At 44.3% G+C, this 12,972-nt stretch overlaps 1 protein-coding gene across 5 annotated transcripts in view; it reads right to left on the bottom strand.

The window, feature by feature from the left end:
- Positions 1-11,017, bottom strand: part of LOC149982199 (voltage-dependent L-type calcium channel subunit beta-4-like) — a 29,929-nt gene extending 18,912 nt beyond the window's left edge. For 3 of the 5 annotated variants that reach the window (XM_090242253.1, XM_090242254.1, XM_090242255.1), the window contains exons 1-4: positions 10,753-11,017; positions 7,972-8,055; positions 1,939-2,121; positions 1,454-1,576 (exon numbers count right to left, since the gene is read on the bottom strand). In XM_090242253.1, coding sequence (XP_090098379.1) covers positions 1,454-1,576; positions 1,939-2,121; positions 7,972-8,055; positions 10,753-10,818 — 456 coding nt within the window. In that variant the 5' untranslated portion in view covers positions 10,819-11,017. Of the gene's footprint in view, positions 1-1,453; positions 1,577-1,938; positions 2,122-5,164; positions 5,741-7,971; positions 8,056-10,752 lie in introns of those variants that run through there. The other 2 variants (XM_090242256.1, XM_090242257.1) reach the window with 1 other exon arrangement.
- Positions 11,018-12,972: the final 1,955 nt, after the last annotated feature.

Genomic DNA, 12,972 nt, shown 5'->3' with positions numbered 1-12,972 from the left:
CGGGTCAGCATGACGGAACCACCCCTTTTGCAACAAACTATATAAATGAACACAATAGACCAGAAAAGCGTCAAGCTGCAGCTTTACGTTTAAAGTGGTTTGAACTGTGACTATCAACACGAGGTAGAGACGATAGTCACCTCCTGGACAATCACTGGTACGGCTGATTAGCTGTCCTAAGTAAAGTATCTTCGAAAGCGAATTTAAGTAGGACCATTATACTACTCTGCTCAAACCATCGTATTATGCTACTCTCATCACCCCAATGGGAACCATCGACATGGCTGGCTAGCCTATCTTCAAAGAAGCATATTCAATATCGAATGTAATGAAAATAAACTGTGTAGTTCTGTGCAGGACTGCACGACAAGTCACCGGATACCAGAAAACTACAAAGAAGAACAACAGTAGACTTGTTGGAACCCTTTTGGAAAATCAGAGCCTTAAAAGCATGTCACAAAAAGGCCCAACTCCTTTTGCAAGTCGGCCATGTCCACCGAGAGATCCGGCAAACCAAGCGGGCGGCGGGTCATGTGCAAAGTATATGGTTACTGTAAGTGAGAATAGTTTCTGAAAGTACCAATGTTAAGTGTCTCTGTCCCCCCCTCTCCCTCCATCTCTTTTGTAACAAGCAGCCACGTTGTTGTCATTCCGCTAGGGACCTGTTTTGAGCGTATTAGGTTTCCAGTCAATAACCGATGCAAAGTGTGTATGTTTATCCTGAGTTCTCATTTAATTAGCTAGTAAATAAATAATTTAACCAATTTGTGTAGTACTGAATCATAAGTAAGGATGGGGTTTTTGCAGATGCATGGAGGTTACGACTGTTCAGAATGAAGATATGATACGAGGTTATGATTAATAAGTTTATAGATGTGATAGGTAAAGACCTTCAGTGTTTAATTCGGGAGATGGTAACTCTTTAAAGAACCGCTCTCGTGGTGCCCCAGATCCTAATGAGTTAATTGTTACATGACAAATTTAATCGGATAACAATTAAACATAGTTAGGTAATTAGATAAATGTCTTCAGATTAATGTTAAAGTCAAGTCACGACACTGTTGTAATAGTGGTTGATAACGGCCCTGGGTCAAATACATATCAAATTCAGGAGGCTGGTGGCACCTTAATTGGGGAGGACAGGCTCGTGATAATGGCTGGAGTGAAATGAGAGGTATGGTATCAAATACATCAATCACATGGTTTCCAGGTGTTTTATACCATTCCATTTGTTTCATTCCGGCAATTATTATGAGCCGTCCCCTCAGCAGCCTCCGTTGATTCTGATTGCTATGCTAAATCTAGCTTGTCTGGTACAATGGTATAGTCCGAAAACTGCACACTCTGACCTACATCATTTGACATTGAAAAGTACTTCACAAATGTATTTTATTAAAATCTGGTTGATTGTGTGCCACAGTTCAACCTTGCCTCTTCTGACAAAAAACATTACCTCCTTTATGTGAAGGAAATCCTTAGCATCGAATGAGATGGCGGTTGCTGGCACCGGCACGTCCTCGTCCAATGCTCCACAGTAGCTGACGTTGGTCTTCACAGCAAAGGCCACGGCTTTAGCCTTTGGGAGAGAGAGAGGGACAAGATTCAGTCAGAGAGCCGCAAAGTATGAACTTCAGTTCACATGAATGAACTATGGCTTACAAGGCTTAATAAAGCCTTCATAAACCCTTTATAATGCCTACATGGATGATTCACAAATCATTTATAAGCAAATGTCATACAATATAAGGGTGCTATAACAGATCCTTACATCTGCTTCTTTGCCAATTGTGGCATAACCCTTCTACCATCCTTTACATAGTACAGTCTTCTTGCTGCACAAGTCCAGCTACTACCCTCATATTTCACTTAAAACTTAAAAAAAATGTTTTATCCTTACTGAACACAACCTAGTGAGGTATCTCTCTCTCTGGGTCTCACCTTGGCTCTCTCCAGCTGCACGGTGGCCTGCTGCTCCTTCTGCTCTCGGGTCTGGGCCGGGGCCTGGGTCCCCGGGGCCCCTTGGCTCGGGCTCTGGCCCTGGACCTGCCCCGGCACCTCCCGCTCCTCCTCCAGAGAGACATCCGAGTCCGATGGTCTGCTTGTGTAGGAATCAGCTGAGCCCTACAATACAACAGGACAGGGACAGACAGGAAGACAGCAGCTGTCACCATGATCACACAGCCAGCATCATCATCACCAGGACGTCACCAGGTGGAGGAGGTTGTAGGATGACGTTCTACAGTACCCATAATGCTCTGTAACTGTATCCAGTTTATCTTACTAAACAGAGGTGAGGTGATTTGGAATTGATTGATTCATTAAAAAAAAAAAATGTGGGGGGAGCATTTTCTACTCTTCTCACCCACGTACAAAAGGTCACTTTTGAGACTTTTTTCAGTGAGAACTTGAAACTGCCCATGGAGTTTATAGTTTCAAATGATTTGGAAGACTATTTCAAAGAATGGCAGCTGAGTACAAATACCACTATTTAATACCACTAATTAATACCACTATTACATCTAAAAAGAACAACGTCAGCTTCACTCCTTCTAGTAGAATAGTTATGGTTATCCCGGACTAAGTTAAAGTAGTTAAATAGGTACCTGGGGACAATACTGTTGGGTCTGTGGACAAGCTGATGTACGAGACTCACTTTAATCTGAGAGACTCTCTCCTCCACTTTGACCTATCGGAGGCTTTCAAAGTGGGAATGGTCAAGATGAGTACGTGCTGGAAGTTTCAGAATAATCCTGACTAATATATTCTGAGATGACTGCAGTTTATTTTTAATTATCTTGGGGGCACTTTTGTACCAGGAAGAGCATGTCTCGTGATGAGCTAGCACCACCTGAGACTTGATTGCCCAGATGTTTGATTACCACACATGACCACCAGTTGGTGGCCACTGGTTACACATGACCACTGGTTACACATTACCACTGCTTACACATGACCACCGGTTGGTTACACATGACCACCGGTTGGTTACACATGACAACTGGTTGGTTACACATGACCACTGGTTACACATGACCACTGGTTGGTTACACATGACCACCAGTTGGTTACACATGACCACTGGTTACACACTGGTTACACATGACCACTGGTTACACATTACCACTGGTTACACATGACCACTGCTTACACATTACCACCGGTTACGCTCATATGTGAGCAGTGGCCCATAGGTAGCCAGACTGACCAGGAAGGGAAAGGGGGATACCTAGTCAGTTGTTCAACTGAATGCATTCAATTGAAATGTGTCTTCTGCATTTAACCCAACCCCTCTAAATCAGAGAGGTGCGGGGGGCTGCCATAATCGACAGCCACATCTTCGGCGCCAAGGGAACAGTGGGTTAACTGCCTTGTTCAAGGGCAGAACGACAGATTTTTACCTTGTCAGCTCGGGGATTCGATCCAGCAACCTTTCGGTTACTGGCCCAACACTCTAACCACTAGGCAAACTGTCCCCAAAGGTTGGCTGTGACTGGAGCGTGAGTTAAAGTATTGACCCAAGCCTTGGCCTTAGAAGAACAGAGAGTGAATCTACTAAAGATAATCCAATTGGGGAACAACATTAACTCAAGTGTGTGTGTATGTGTGTGCCTGTGTATGTGTGTCAATATCGCTTTAGGAACGTAGAAAGTCTCGCAGTCTGCTAAAATCCACAGACGCTAGTCATAGTACAGCACTTTTTTTACAACAGACAAGCTATTTCTTGGGCTTACTTCAGCACGGGCTCTATTGAATTGTGTGGGCCAATCACTAAATGCCAGGTCTGGGAAACAAAAAACGAGGAGGTTTGCTTATTTAGAAAAATAAGTGATTGCTCTGAAAAAAAAAAGAAATTGCATCTTGAGTCAATGCTATTAAGAAACAGATGCTGATATAAATTAATAGATCACATTAAGGTTCTGTGATAAAAGTACTATGAGCCTAATTATTAATCACAATCATTAAATGTTTTTTACCGGGTGTAACCTTTATGGCACAAACACACGACACAAATCAACCTGCACGGCTCTTGTTCAAAGTATTTCTGTTAGTAATAGTAAAAGCTCCCTGTTTTCACACTCTGTCTTATAACGGTGTGCTATTTGTGAAGCACTCACAAGCACCCAATTGACATACAGTATATTATAAGAACACCCTGTTAGAACAACCCCCCCCCCCACACACACACACACACCACACACACACATACTACCACCCAGCTCTTCTAGTGTTTTTGTAAACATTTATTCTCACGCCCCCCTCAACAAATACTATGTTCCTTTATATATATTCATTATATATCTGAATAAATCATTATAGCCGGTTGCTGATCAGCCGATATATACAAAATGGATAACGGGGTATATGGGTAGTTAGATGGGTGCATTTTGAGGTACAGAATCTCTTCACGGCCATATTGTATGACTGCCGGGCTTCCAACGGAGCACTGACGTGACTCATGTCTATCTGACTCCAGTATATGACATCACAACGCACGCTCCTCTCTGTCCTCTCTGTCCTCAGCAGCAGAAATACAACACACTGCTGTTGCCGGGTGTAAAAATAGAAGCTTTGGCCCTTTAAACAAAGGCAGTAAATGCAGCAGGGCTATACCCTACATTTGGAGAGGCTGTGATATGAGGATACATTATACAATCATAACCTCACGCAGGGAGCGACACGGCCCTCTGGGGGATAGGAATTAGCATTTACACACTGCTCTTCTCTCGCTATATAATGCTATCTCCATCTTTGTGCTCCTACGTGTGCTGTGCATTAAATGGATGGCTACAGTGTACATTGTATAGCTATCATCACCCATTGAAATGTGCTGATGATATGATGCAGCTATTCAGATGCATTGGGCTGATGCTGACAGACACATATTGCTACTTATTCTTATACACATCATCACTAATTACACTCTCACGACTGTGTGCGCGCACACACACACGTCTGACTCTGTCTTCTCCTTACATTGAACCCCCCCCAGCGGAGACCGCGATCCTTCCATCTACAGCATGAGACCGTCAGCTTACCTACAGTAAGCCCTGTGTTTGTGTGTGCACCACAGCTGAGCCACCTCCATCGACAAACACAAACACACACACACATGCTCAAACACACACACACACACGATCTGAAGCTAAACCCCCCCACCACTCACCGCCTCCGAGTCTTCAAATCCATGCAGGTACAAATTGTCATACATGGAGGTCTGCTATTTCCAAAAGCACCTCTAGAAGAATAAAAGGAAGAGGGGGAAAAAACCGAGAGAGCGGAGGAGGCTGTAGTGGAGGAGGGGGAACAGGAGGAGGAGGAGGAGGAGGGAGCCACCACAGAACACAGGATGGATGGGGGGATGACGGTAAAAAACAAATCCCTCCTTTTTCGGCTGGAAGAGGAGAAGGGGTAATAGCAGTAGCAGAGCCAGCCTGTTTGGTTTCTCCTAGGCCTGCTTGGTTTTCCCTAGGCCTGCTTGGTCGATGGTTGTGCGTTAGCCCGAGCCTGGATGCTACTGGCTCACATTATAAAGCAGAGAGGCTCTCCCTAGAGGCAGCCCAATCCTGGCATTTCATCAGCCCTTCTAAGCACACCGAACGGAGCAGCATAGAGAATCCTTCCTCAATATCAGCACCCGATGACAAAGCCAATGTGCAGCAAGTCGATTGGCTGTGCAGCAAGCCGATTGGCTGTGCTGCCCTCCACTCAGCTTGGACGCACACGCACTCTCTCATTGACTGAGGGAGTATAGGAAGAGGGGGATGACAGCAGCATCATTCTCTCTCTCTCTACCCATCTCTCTCTCCCTCCCCTCTTTCTCTCTATCCATCTATCTCGTTCTGTCCATCTCTCTGTCCCCTCCTCTCTTTCTCTCTATCCATCTATTTCTCTATCCATCCATCTCTCTCTGTCCCCTTCTCTTTCTCTCTCTATCATCTGTCTTTCGCTCTCTCGCCTCCTCTTTCTCTCTCTATCCATCTCTCTCCCCTCTTTCTCTCTATCATCCATCTTTCTCTCTCCCCTCTTTCTCTCTATCATCCATCTTTCTCTCTCCCCTCATCTTTCTATCTCTCCCCTCTTTATCTCTATCATCCATCTTTCTCTCTCCCCTCATCTTTCTCTCTCTCCCCTCATCTTTCTCTCTATCATCCATCTTTCTCTCTCCCCTCATATTTCTCTCTCTCCCCTTTTTCTCTCTCCCCTCATCTTTCTCTCTCTCCCCTCTTTCTCTCTATCATCCATCTTTCTCTCTCCCCTCATCTTTCTCTCTCTCCCCTCTTCTCTCTATCATCTATCTCTATCCCTTCCTCTCTATCCATTTATCTCTCTCTCTCCCTTCTTTCTTTCTATCCATCTCTCTCTCTCTCTTCCAGTGTATAGGCTAAGCACCACAGATATAACCAGAATATAAAACAAAATGAGCTGTATAGAGTATAGAGGATAACCAGAATATAAAACAAAAGGAGCTGTATAGAGTATAGAGGATAACCAGAATATAAAACAAAAGGAGCTGTATAGAGTATAGTGGATAACCAGAATATAATTTACTCAGTCCAAAATGTTTTTCTGTACCACAATGTATTGCATGTTATAATTGTAAGCTTTCATTCTGATAGTCACATTATCATTTTGATGCTTATTTAAGTGTATCCGTTTCTAAAATAAACAAGGGGCAAAAGACAAATAAGAAAATAGCAGGTTCATAAAATCTACTGGACCTTCTTATGGAAAGACACACTAGTAGAAATATTTTAAATAAAGACATTGGCCTGTAGATATATTTTACACAGTATTTATATTATAAAAATATATGTAAGTGTATCTGCATAATAAGTTCATGAAATAATAACAAAATGATGAGTGCTGGCCAACCCTCCTCCTAGAGAGATAGGTACAGTAAGCTTTTGCTCCAGCCTTGATGAAACATCATTGTACTAATCAGCAGCTCATCAGCTCCTTGATTAGCTGAATCGGCTGCGTTAGAGTGGGGTTGAAGAAACAACCTGCATACTCTGTTGCTCTCTATCTCTCTAGAACAGGGGTGGGTAACTCCAGTCCTCGGGGGGCCTGATTGGTGTCACAGTTTTGCCCCAGCTAACACACCTGACTCTAATAATCACCTAATCGTGATCTTCAGTTTAGAATGACATTTGATTAATCAGCTGTGTTTGCTAGGGATGGAGAAAAAGTGTGACACCAATCAGGCCCTGGAGGACTGGAGTTGCCCACCCCTGCTCTAGAAGGATCTGTCCTGGGGCTGCACAATGAAGGTGATTTGGTTGGTTTCCCCAGGTCAGCAACATATGGATGACTGAACGGATGACTGCTTTTCCAGTGACTGTTCTCTGGCTGTTCCCTCATCCTGGTTAGCTGTTAACTCCCTGCTGTAGTATGCCTCAAGGACCAATTCATGGTTCAATTCAACTGGGCTATGTAAAAGCACTACTCAGATGCTTCCAAGATGTGTGTCCTTGTTGTGTGCGTGTTTGTTTGTGGCTGAATCTGTCTCTCTGTCAGTGTGGGTTCTCATCCCAGAACGTTGTGTTTCATCCCAGAAAGTTGTGTTTCATCCCAGAAAGTTGTGTTTCATCCCAGAAAGTTGTGTTTCCTTCCAGAAAGTTGTGTTTCCTTCCAGAAAGTTGTCCACTCCCCTATGCCCTTGGTCACTCCCCATCACAGATCCGAGAAGACATGGCTAGGTGTAAGCTAGCAACAGCTCCAGCTAGTTTCCGCCATATTGCTTTCACCTATCCAGTCCTATCAGATCTGTGAAGAGGTAGTGAAGGAGGACATTGGGAAGGGATCATCTTTCTGGAATTTAACCCATCCCAGCCTACCTGTGGTATAGGGTGAAGTTGCCCCTTTACGCTGATCTTCAGTCAGTTTTCCATTTCCCCCACTAATGGTTAAGGTTAGGATTGGGGGAGGGGATCCTAGATCTGTACCTAGGGGAAACCCCAGGGGCCCTACCTGTCTGAGGATGAAGCTAGTGGAGGTGGTGCTGCCATCAGACCTCTTCAATCGGCTTCGCCTGGAGTAGGTCCCTCGGTTCACCTGTGTGGGATCAGACAAACAGCACAACCAACCAAGTCCTTCTCAAGGGGAATCAAGCTAAAGAACAACACAAACATGAACAGAAAAAAAAAACCAATACATATTGGTACAGTAGACAGCAGTTGCTGATGGACTTGCTTTCCGTGTTACATCTTACCTATATTACATAGTTGTATTCTATTTAATTATATTATATTCTGTTCTATTCTATAACTTGGTATGTGTACTCCGAGTCGGTATTCATGTCCTAAGAATGAACTCCCCTCAAACATGACCACAAATTGGGGAAAACAGTATTTCCCATTGACCCCCAATGTAAAAGAGTCAACTTAGTCACCATTTTTTTGTTATACAGAAATAACAAAACAATCTGAAGAGCTGCTGTGTTGTTCAATGTACAAGTAACCAGGTCAAAAATCCTGGCCTATGGTTTGCAATGCTCCCATGTATGGAAAACGAGCCTGCGAGAAGACCTCTGTGGCTTCAGGCTATTCACTGTGGAAGAGTGGGGAATTGTGGAGACCCAGTGTCCAAGTAGACGACACGTGTGTGTGTGTGGATAACATTTCATCACAGGTAAGACATTTAACTTGTTTAGTAGTCCGTTTTTATCTCCACTCACTACTTGTAAATTTATAGTCCATTCATTTGTGTTGTTGGTCTTGGATAGCTTAATGTTCTGGTTGGTAGCTAGCTGGCACTCAGTCACATGGCTAACGTTAGCGACATAGGACGATGCCTCAGGACTACCTGGCCTGATGACTCCTTGCTGTCCCCAGTCCACCTGGTCATGCTGCTGCTCCAGTTTCAACTGTTCTGCCTGTGGCTATGAAACGCTGACCTGTTCACCGAACGTGCTACATTGTCCCAGACCTGCTGTTTTCAACTCTCTCGCTCTACCGCACCTGCTGTTTCAACCTCTGAATGCCGGGCTATGAAAAGCCAATCTGGCCTTAATGGTCATGTACTGTTATAATCGCTACCCGGCACAACCAGAAGAGGACTGGCCACCCCTCAGAACCTGGTTCCTCTCTAGGTTTCTTCCTAGGTTCCTGCCTTTCTAGGGAGTTTTTCCTAGCCACTGTGCTTCTACATCTGCTTTGCTTGCTGTTTGGGGTTTTAGGCTCGGTTTCTGTATGTATCTGCTGATGTAAAAAGGGCTTGATAAATACATTTGATTGATTGATTGATTGATTGATTGATTGATGAGGGAAGTTCTACAATATTAGGTTTTTCTAAGTAGTGAGAATGCTTCGGAGCAGGCAATGTTGAAAAGTTATCATTAGACATGTTGTACTTTTCTTAAATGTAGTTTTGTAATTGTTTAAAACAAGCAGACAACAAGATAATTGTGTTTGAATAAGTCTAGTTTTTCCTGTGAACCAATGGGGTAACCAAGGTAACCATGGGTTGTTTTCCCCACTGGTGGGCGGGGCCGCAACATTCTATTTAATACCAACTGGGAGTATCAATTAGTCTATCTATTCTATATATTGATGTCAGGAGATTCCTGTCGCATTTGTCCTCTGTGATCCTGTCAGGCTATGGAAGACTGTGTGTGTGTGTGTGTGTGTGTGTGTGTGTGTGTGTGTGTGTGTGTGTGCACATGAGGCAGGGGAGTCTCAGTGTGAGAACTATCAGAGCAGCCCGGTGACATCGCCCCCCATAGGGCAGACATGACACTGACGGCAACATGACACCTACAGGCCAATTACAACCCCCCAATCACAACCCCCCACTCTGTCTCTAGCCAGCCAATGTCATCCCAACATAGGAGAGATGTAACTTACTGTAGATCTGTAGTAGTACTAGTAATGTTATGTAGGCTAGCAATATGTCCACGATAACATTGAAATTCAAGGAAACATAATGATCTATAAGGGTTGCAAAATTCTGGTAACTTTCCCAAAATCCTGGTTGGAACATTCCTGGAATCAGGAGGGAAAATGCAAGAAATCCAAAAACCTCCAATCAGGATTTATGAAAACCCTGAGGATTTTGGGAAGATTTTCGGAAATTTTCAACCCTATCTATAATGAAGACTTTCACTGTTTCCGACTTTCATTAGCAAGTCTCTAAAAGGGCCAAATATAGGCCCATCCTGAACCTCTAAGGGGCAGGTTAATTATCTAGCAGTGATTTGCTCCACTTATGGCTAAGTCTCCAGAGTTAGTAGCAATGTCACTATTAAAATATCAGAACCTACTTTTCCCATGAATCTACACCAAATAGGGCCATCTTAACTGGGTCACGTTAGTCACTGGGTGTCCCTTTGTCTTGTATTGCATCTTGCTGCGGTGTGGCCATAATTAGGTGAAAACACTTGGTTAGAAATCACATAGGCTAGGGGAGGAAATAACACGTTACATGTTTCATAAAACCAGAAAATAGAAAATAGGGCATGTTGTCTGTTCAACACCTTACCAAATGTGACTTAGAACACATGTATTACTTAGTCTAGTAATTACTAGGTGAAGCTAGGATATGTTGGATACTCTTCTTTGATTTAAAACAACACTCAGTAGCCTAGACACTAAATATTGAGATTGTATGATAAAACATTCCAAAACAGCATGAGGCACGGTGTGTAGTAAAACAAGGAATTAAAAAAGTGCCAAAGTTGTTTTGCTTGAAAACAAAACTGTTTCTGAGGAGAATAGTTACAACTGTCTATCTTCTCCCGTTGGTGTGACCTACCTGAAAGCTGGTCGCTTGGATGCCCTCGCCGATCTTATTCCGAATGTAGATGTGTCGAGACTGCATTTCGGCCAGAACATCGGTCCAAATGGGTGGTTGCTGCCTCTCTGGCCCAGCCCAGTGGAAGTGTGGTGGAGTGTGGTGTACTTGCTCCAGCTTCAAGCCCCTGCAATATCCTCTTGTACTAGTCGAACAACTCGTTCTGCTCTTCACCTTGTGACAGGTGCTCACGGCGCGCGCGCACTGGCTGCAACTGCTGCTTCGCGCCACTGCAACTCGCTCGAGCCTCTACAGCGGAAGTGAGAGGAGATGACTTCTTTACATCTTCACCGGAGAAAATATGGTTAGCAGCGTCTTTTGGGATTTAATCCCATTGTGCGCGTCAGTGGGTTTATTCTTGTGGAAAAAGTTGTACATTTTGTCACTAGGCTAATTATTATCGGTTTGCCGAAGGCATCTTCCTAAACAATTGACAATCCCTTGTCTGTTTCAGCCCCAAAGCGGCCCTGCCACTTGCTATAAAGCTGAGAGATGGAGCTGTGGAATTGTAACCTAACCATGCTCAAAGTCATAGACAGCTTGTATGGATACAAGGACTGACAGTCCATCCATGAGATCAACATGATTGTTTTAAACATAGGCTATAAGTAGCCTAAACTGTTCCCCTGGCTAATTGCGCATCTATAGATAGGAGTGCCAACGAGATTAACCTGAGTAGACATTGTTTACAAATGTCTGAGGATAACAAACAAACAATAGGCATAAAGACTCATAATAACATTTCATATATTGTTTATGATAGTGTAGGTGCAGGCCTCCTTAGCTTACTTGTACTAAGATCATTAGCCAAGTAATTCTTAATCAATGTCAATATCAATAGAACATCGTTCAGATTGTGCATTTATTAAACATATATTTTTGTTAAATGTAGGTCTATAATGGTATTGTAGAAATGTAATGCCTGAATTATTTTTCCTGTTACAAAATCATATCCTTGAATCCAATGTATTTCACTCCTATGTTGATCCATCTATTGACTCAGATAGAGCACTGGATCAGGGCCTAGTCTGGTGTTTGCCCTGGGAGACGTTGCCCTGGGAGACATTGCCCTGGGAGACGTTGCCCTGGGAGACATTGCCCTGGGAGACATTGCCCTGGGAGACGTTGCCCTGGGAGACATTGCCCTGGGAGACATTGCCCTGGGAGACATTGCCCTGGGAGACATTGCCCTGGGAGACATTGCCCTGGGAGACGTTGCCCTGGGAGACGTTGCCCTGGGAGACGTTGCCCTGGGAGACATTGCCCTGGGAGACATTGCCCTGGGAGACGTTGCCCTGGGAGACATTGCCCTGGGAGACATTGCCCTGGGAGACATTGCCTTGGGAGACATTGCCCTGGGAGACATTGCCCTGGGAGACGTTGCCCTGGGAGACATTGCCTTGGGAGACATTGCCCTGGGAGACATTGCCCTGGGAGACATTGCCCTGGGAGACGTTGCCCTGGGAGACATTGCCCTGGGAGACATTGCCCTGGGAGACATTGCCCTGGGAGACATTGCCCTGGGAGACATTGCCCTGGGAGACGTTGCCCTGGGAGACATTGCCTTGGGAGACATTGCCTTGGGAGACATTGCCCTGGGAGACATTGCCCTGGGAGACATTGCCCTGGGAGACGTTGCCCTGGGAGACGTTGCCCTGGGAGACATTGCCCTGGGAGATTTCCTTTTTTAGTCTGTTAGCTTATTTCTTATTTGGCAGTTGCTGTGAAGGTTTGGAGAGAAGGTTTTCTTTCTTCAATTTTCCCCCAATATTGGCGATTTAGGCCAAACCTTTTTGCCAGAAGAGGGCAGTATTACAAAAGCTATTAAAGGACATGCTAAATGTATTGTTTGACGACTGTGACAATGGGAACCATACTCAGTAGATGGCAGTAGAGTATCTAATAATGGTTTTGGTTTATTGCAAGGCTAAAAATGACTGTTTGCTATAAACACTAAGATCTGAGGAAAATGGGTTTAATCTTTGTTTTGTCCAGTAATGGAGTAATTAATGGAGTGGTGGAGTAAGATGGAGTAAAATTGAGCCGACAGGTAGGGCAGCCGTGATTTTAGTTCCTAGGCAACTTTGCAGTTGATGAAACAGCCTACAGGGAGGAGGTGAGGGCCCTGGAAGTGTGGTGCCAGGAAAATAACCTTTCACCCGACGTCAACAAAACAAAGGA

Source organism: Oncorhynchus mykiss, chromosome 7 (assembly GCF_057628025.1).
Source record: "Oncorhynchus mykiss isolate SJ-2025 chromosome 7, ASM5762802v1, whole genome shotgun sequence".
Lineage (NCBI taxonomy): Eukaryota > Metazoa > Chordata > Actinopteri > Salmoniformes > Salmonidae > Oncorhynchus > Oncorhynchus mykiss.
This window is presented reverse-complemented; position numbering and strand designations above follow the sequence as displayed.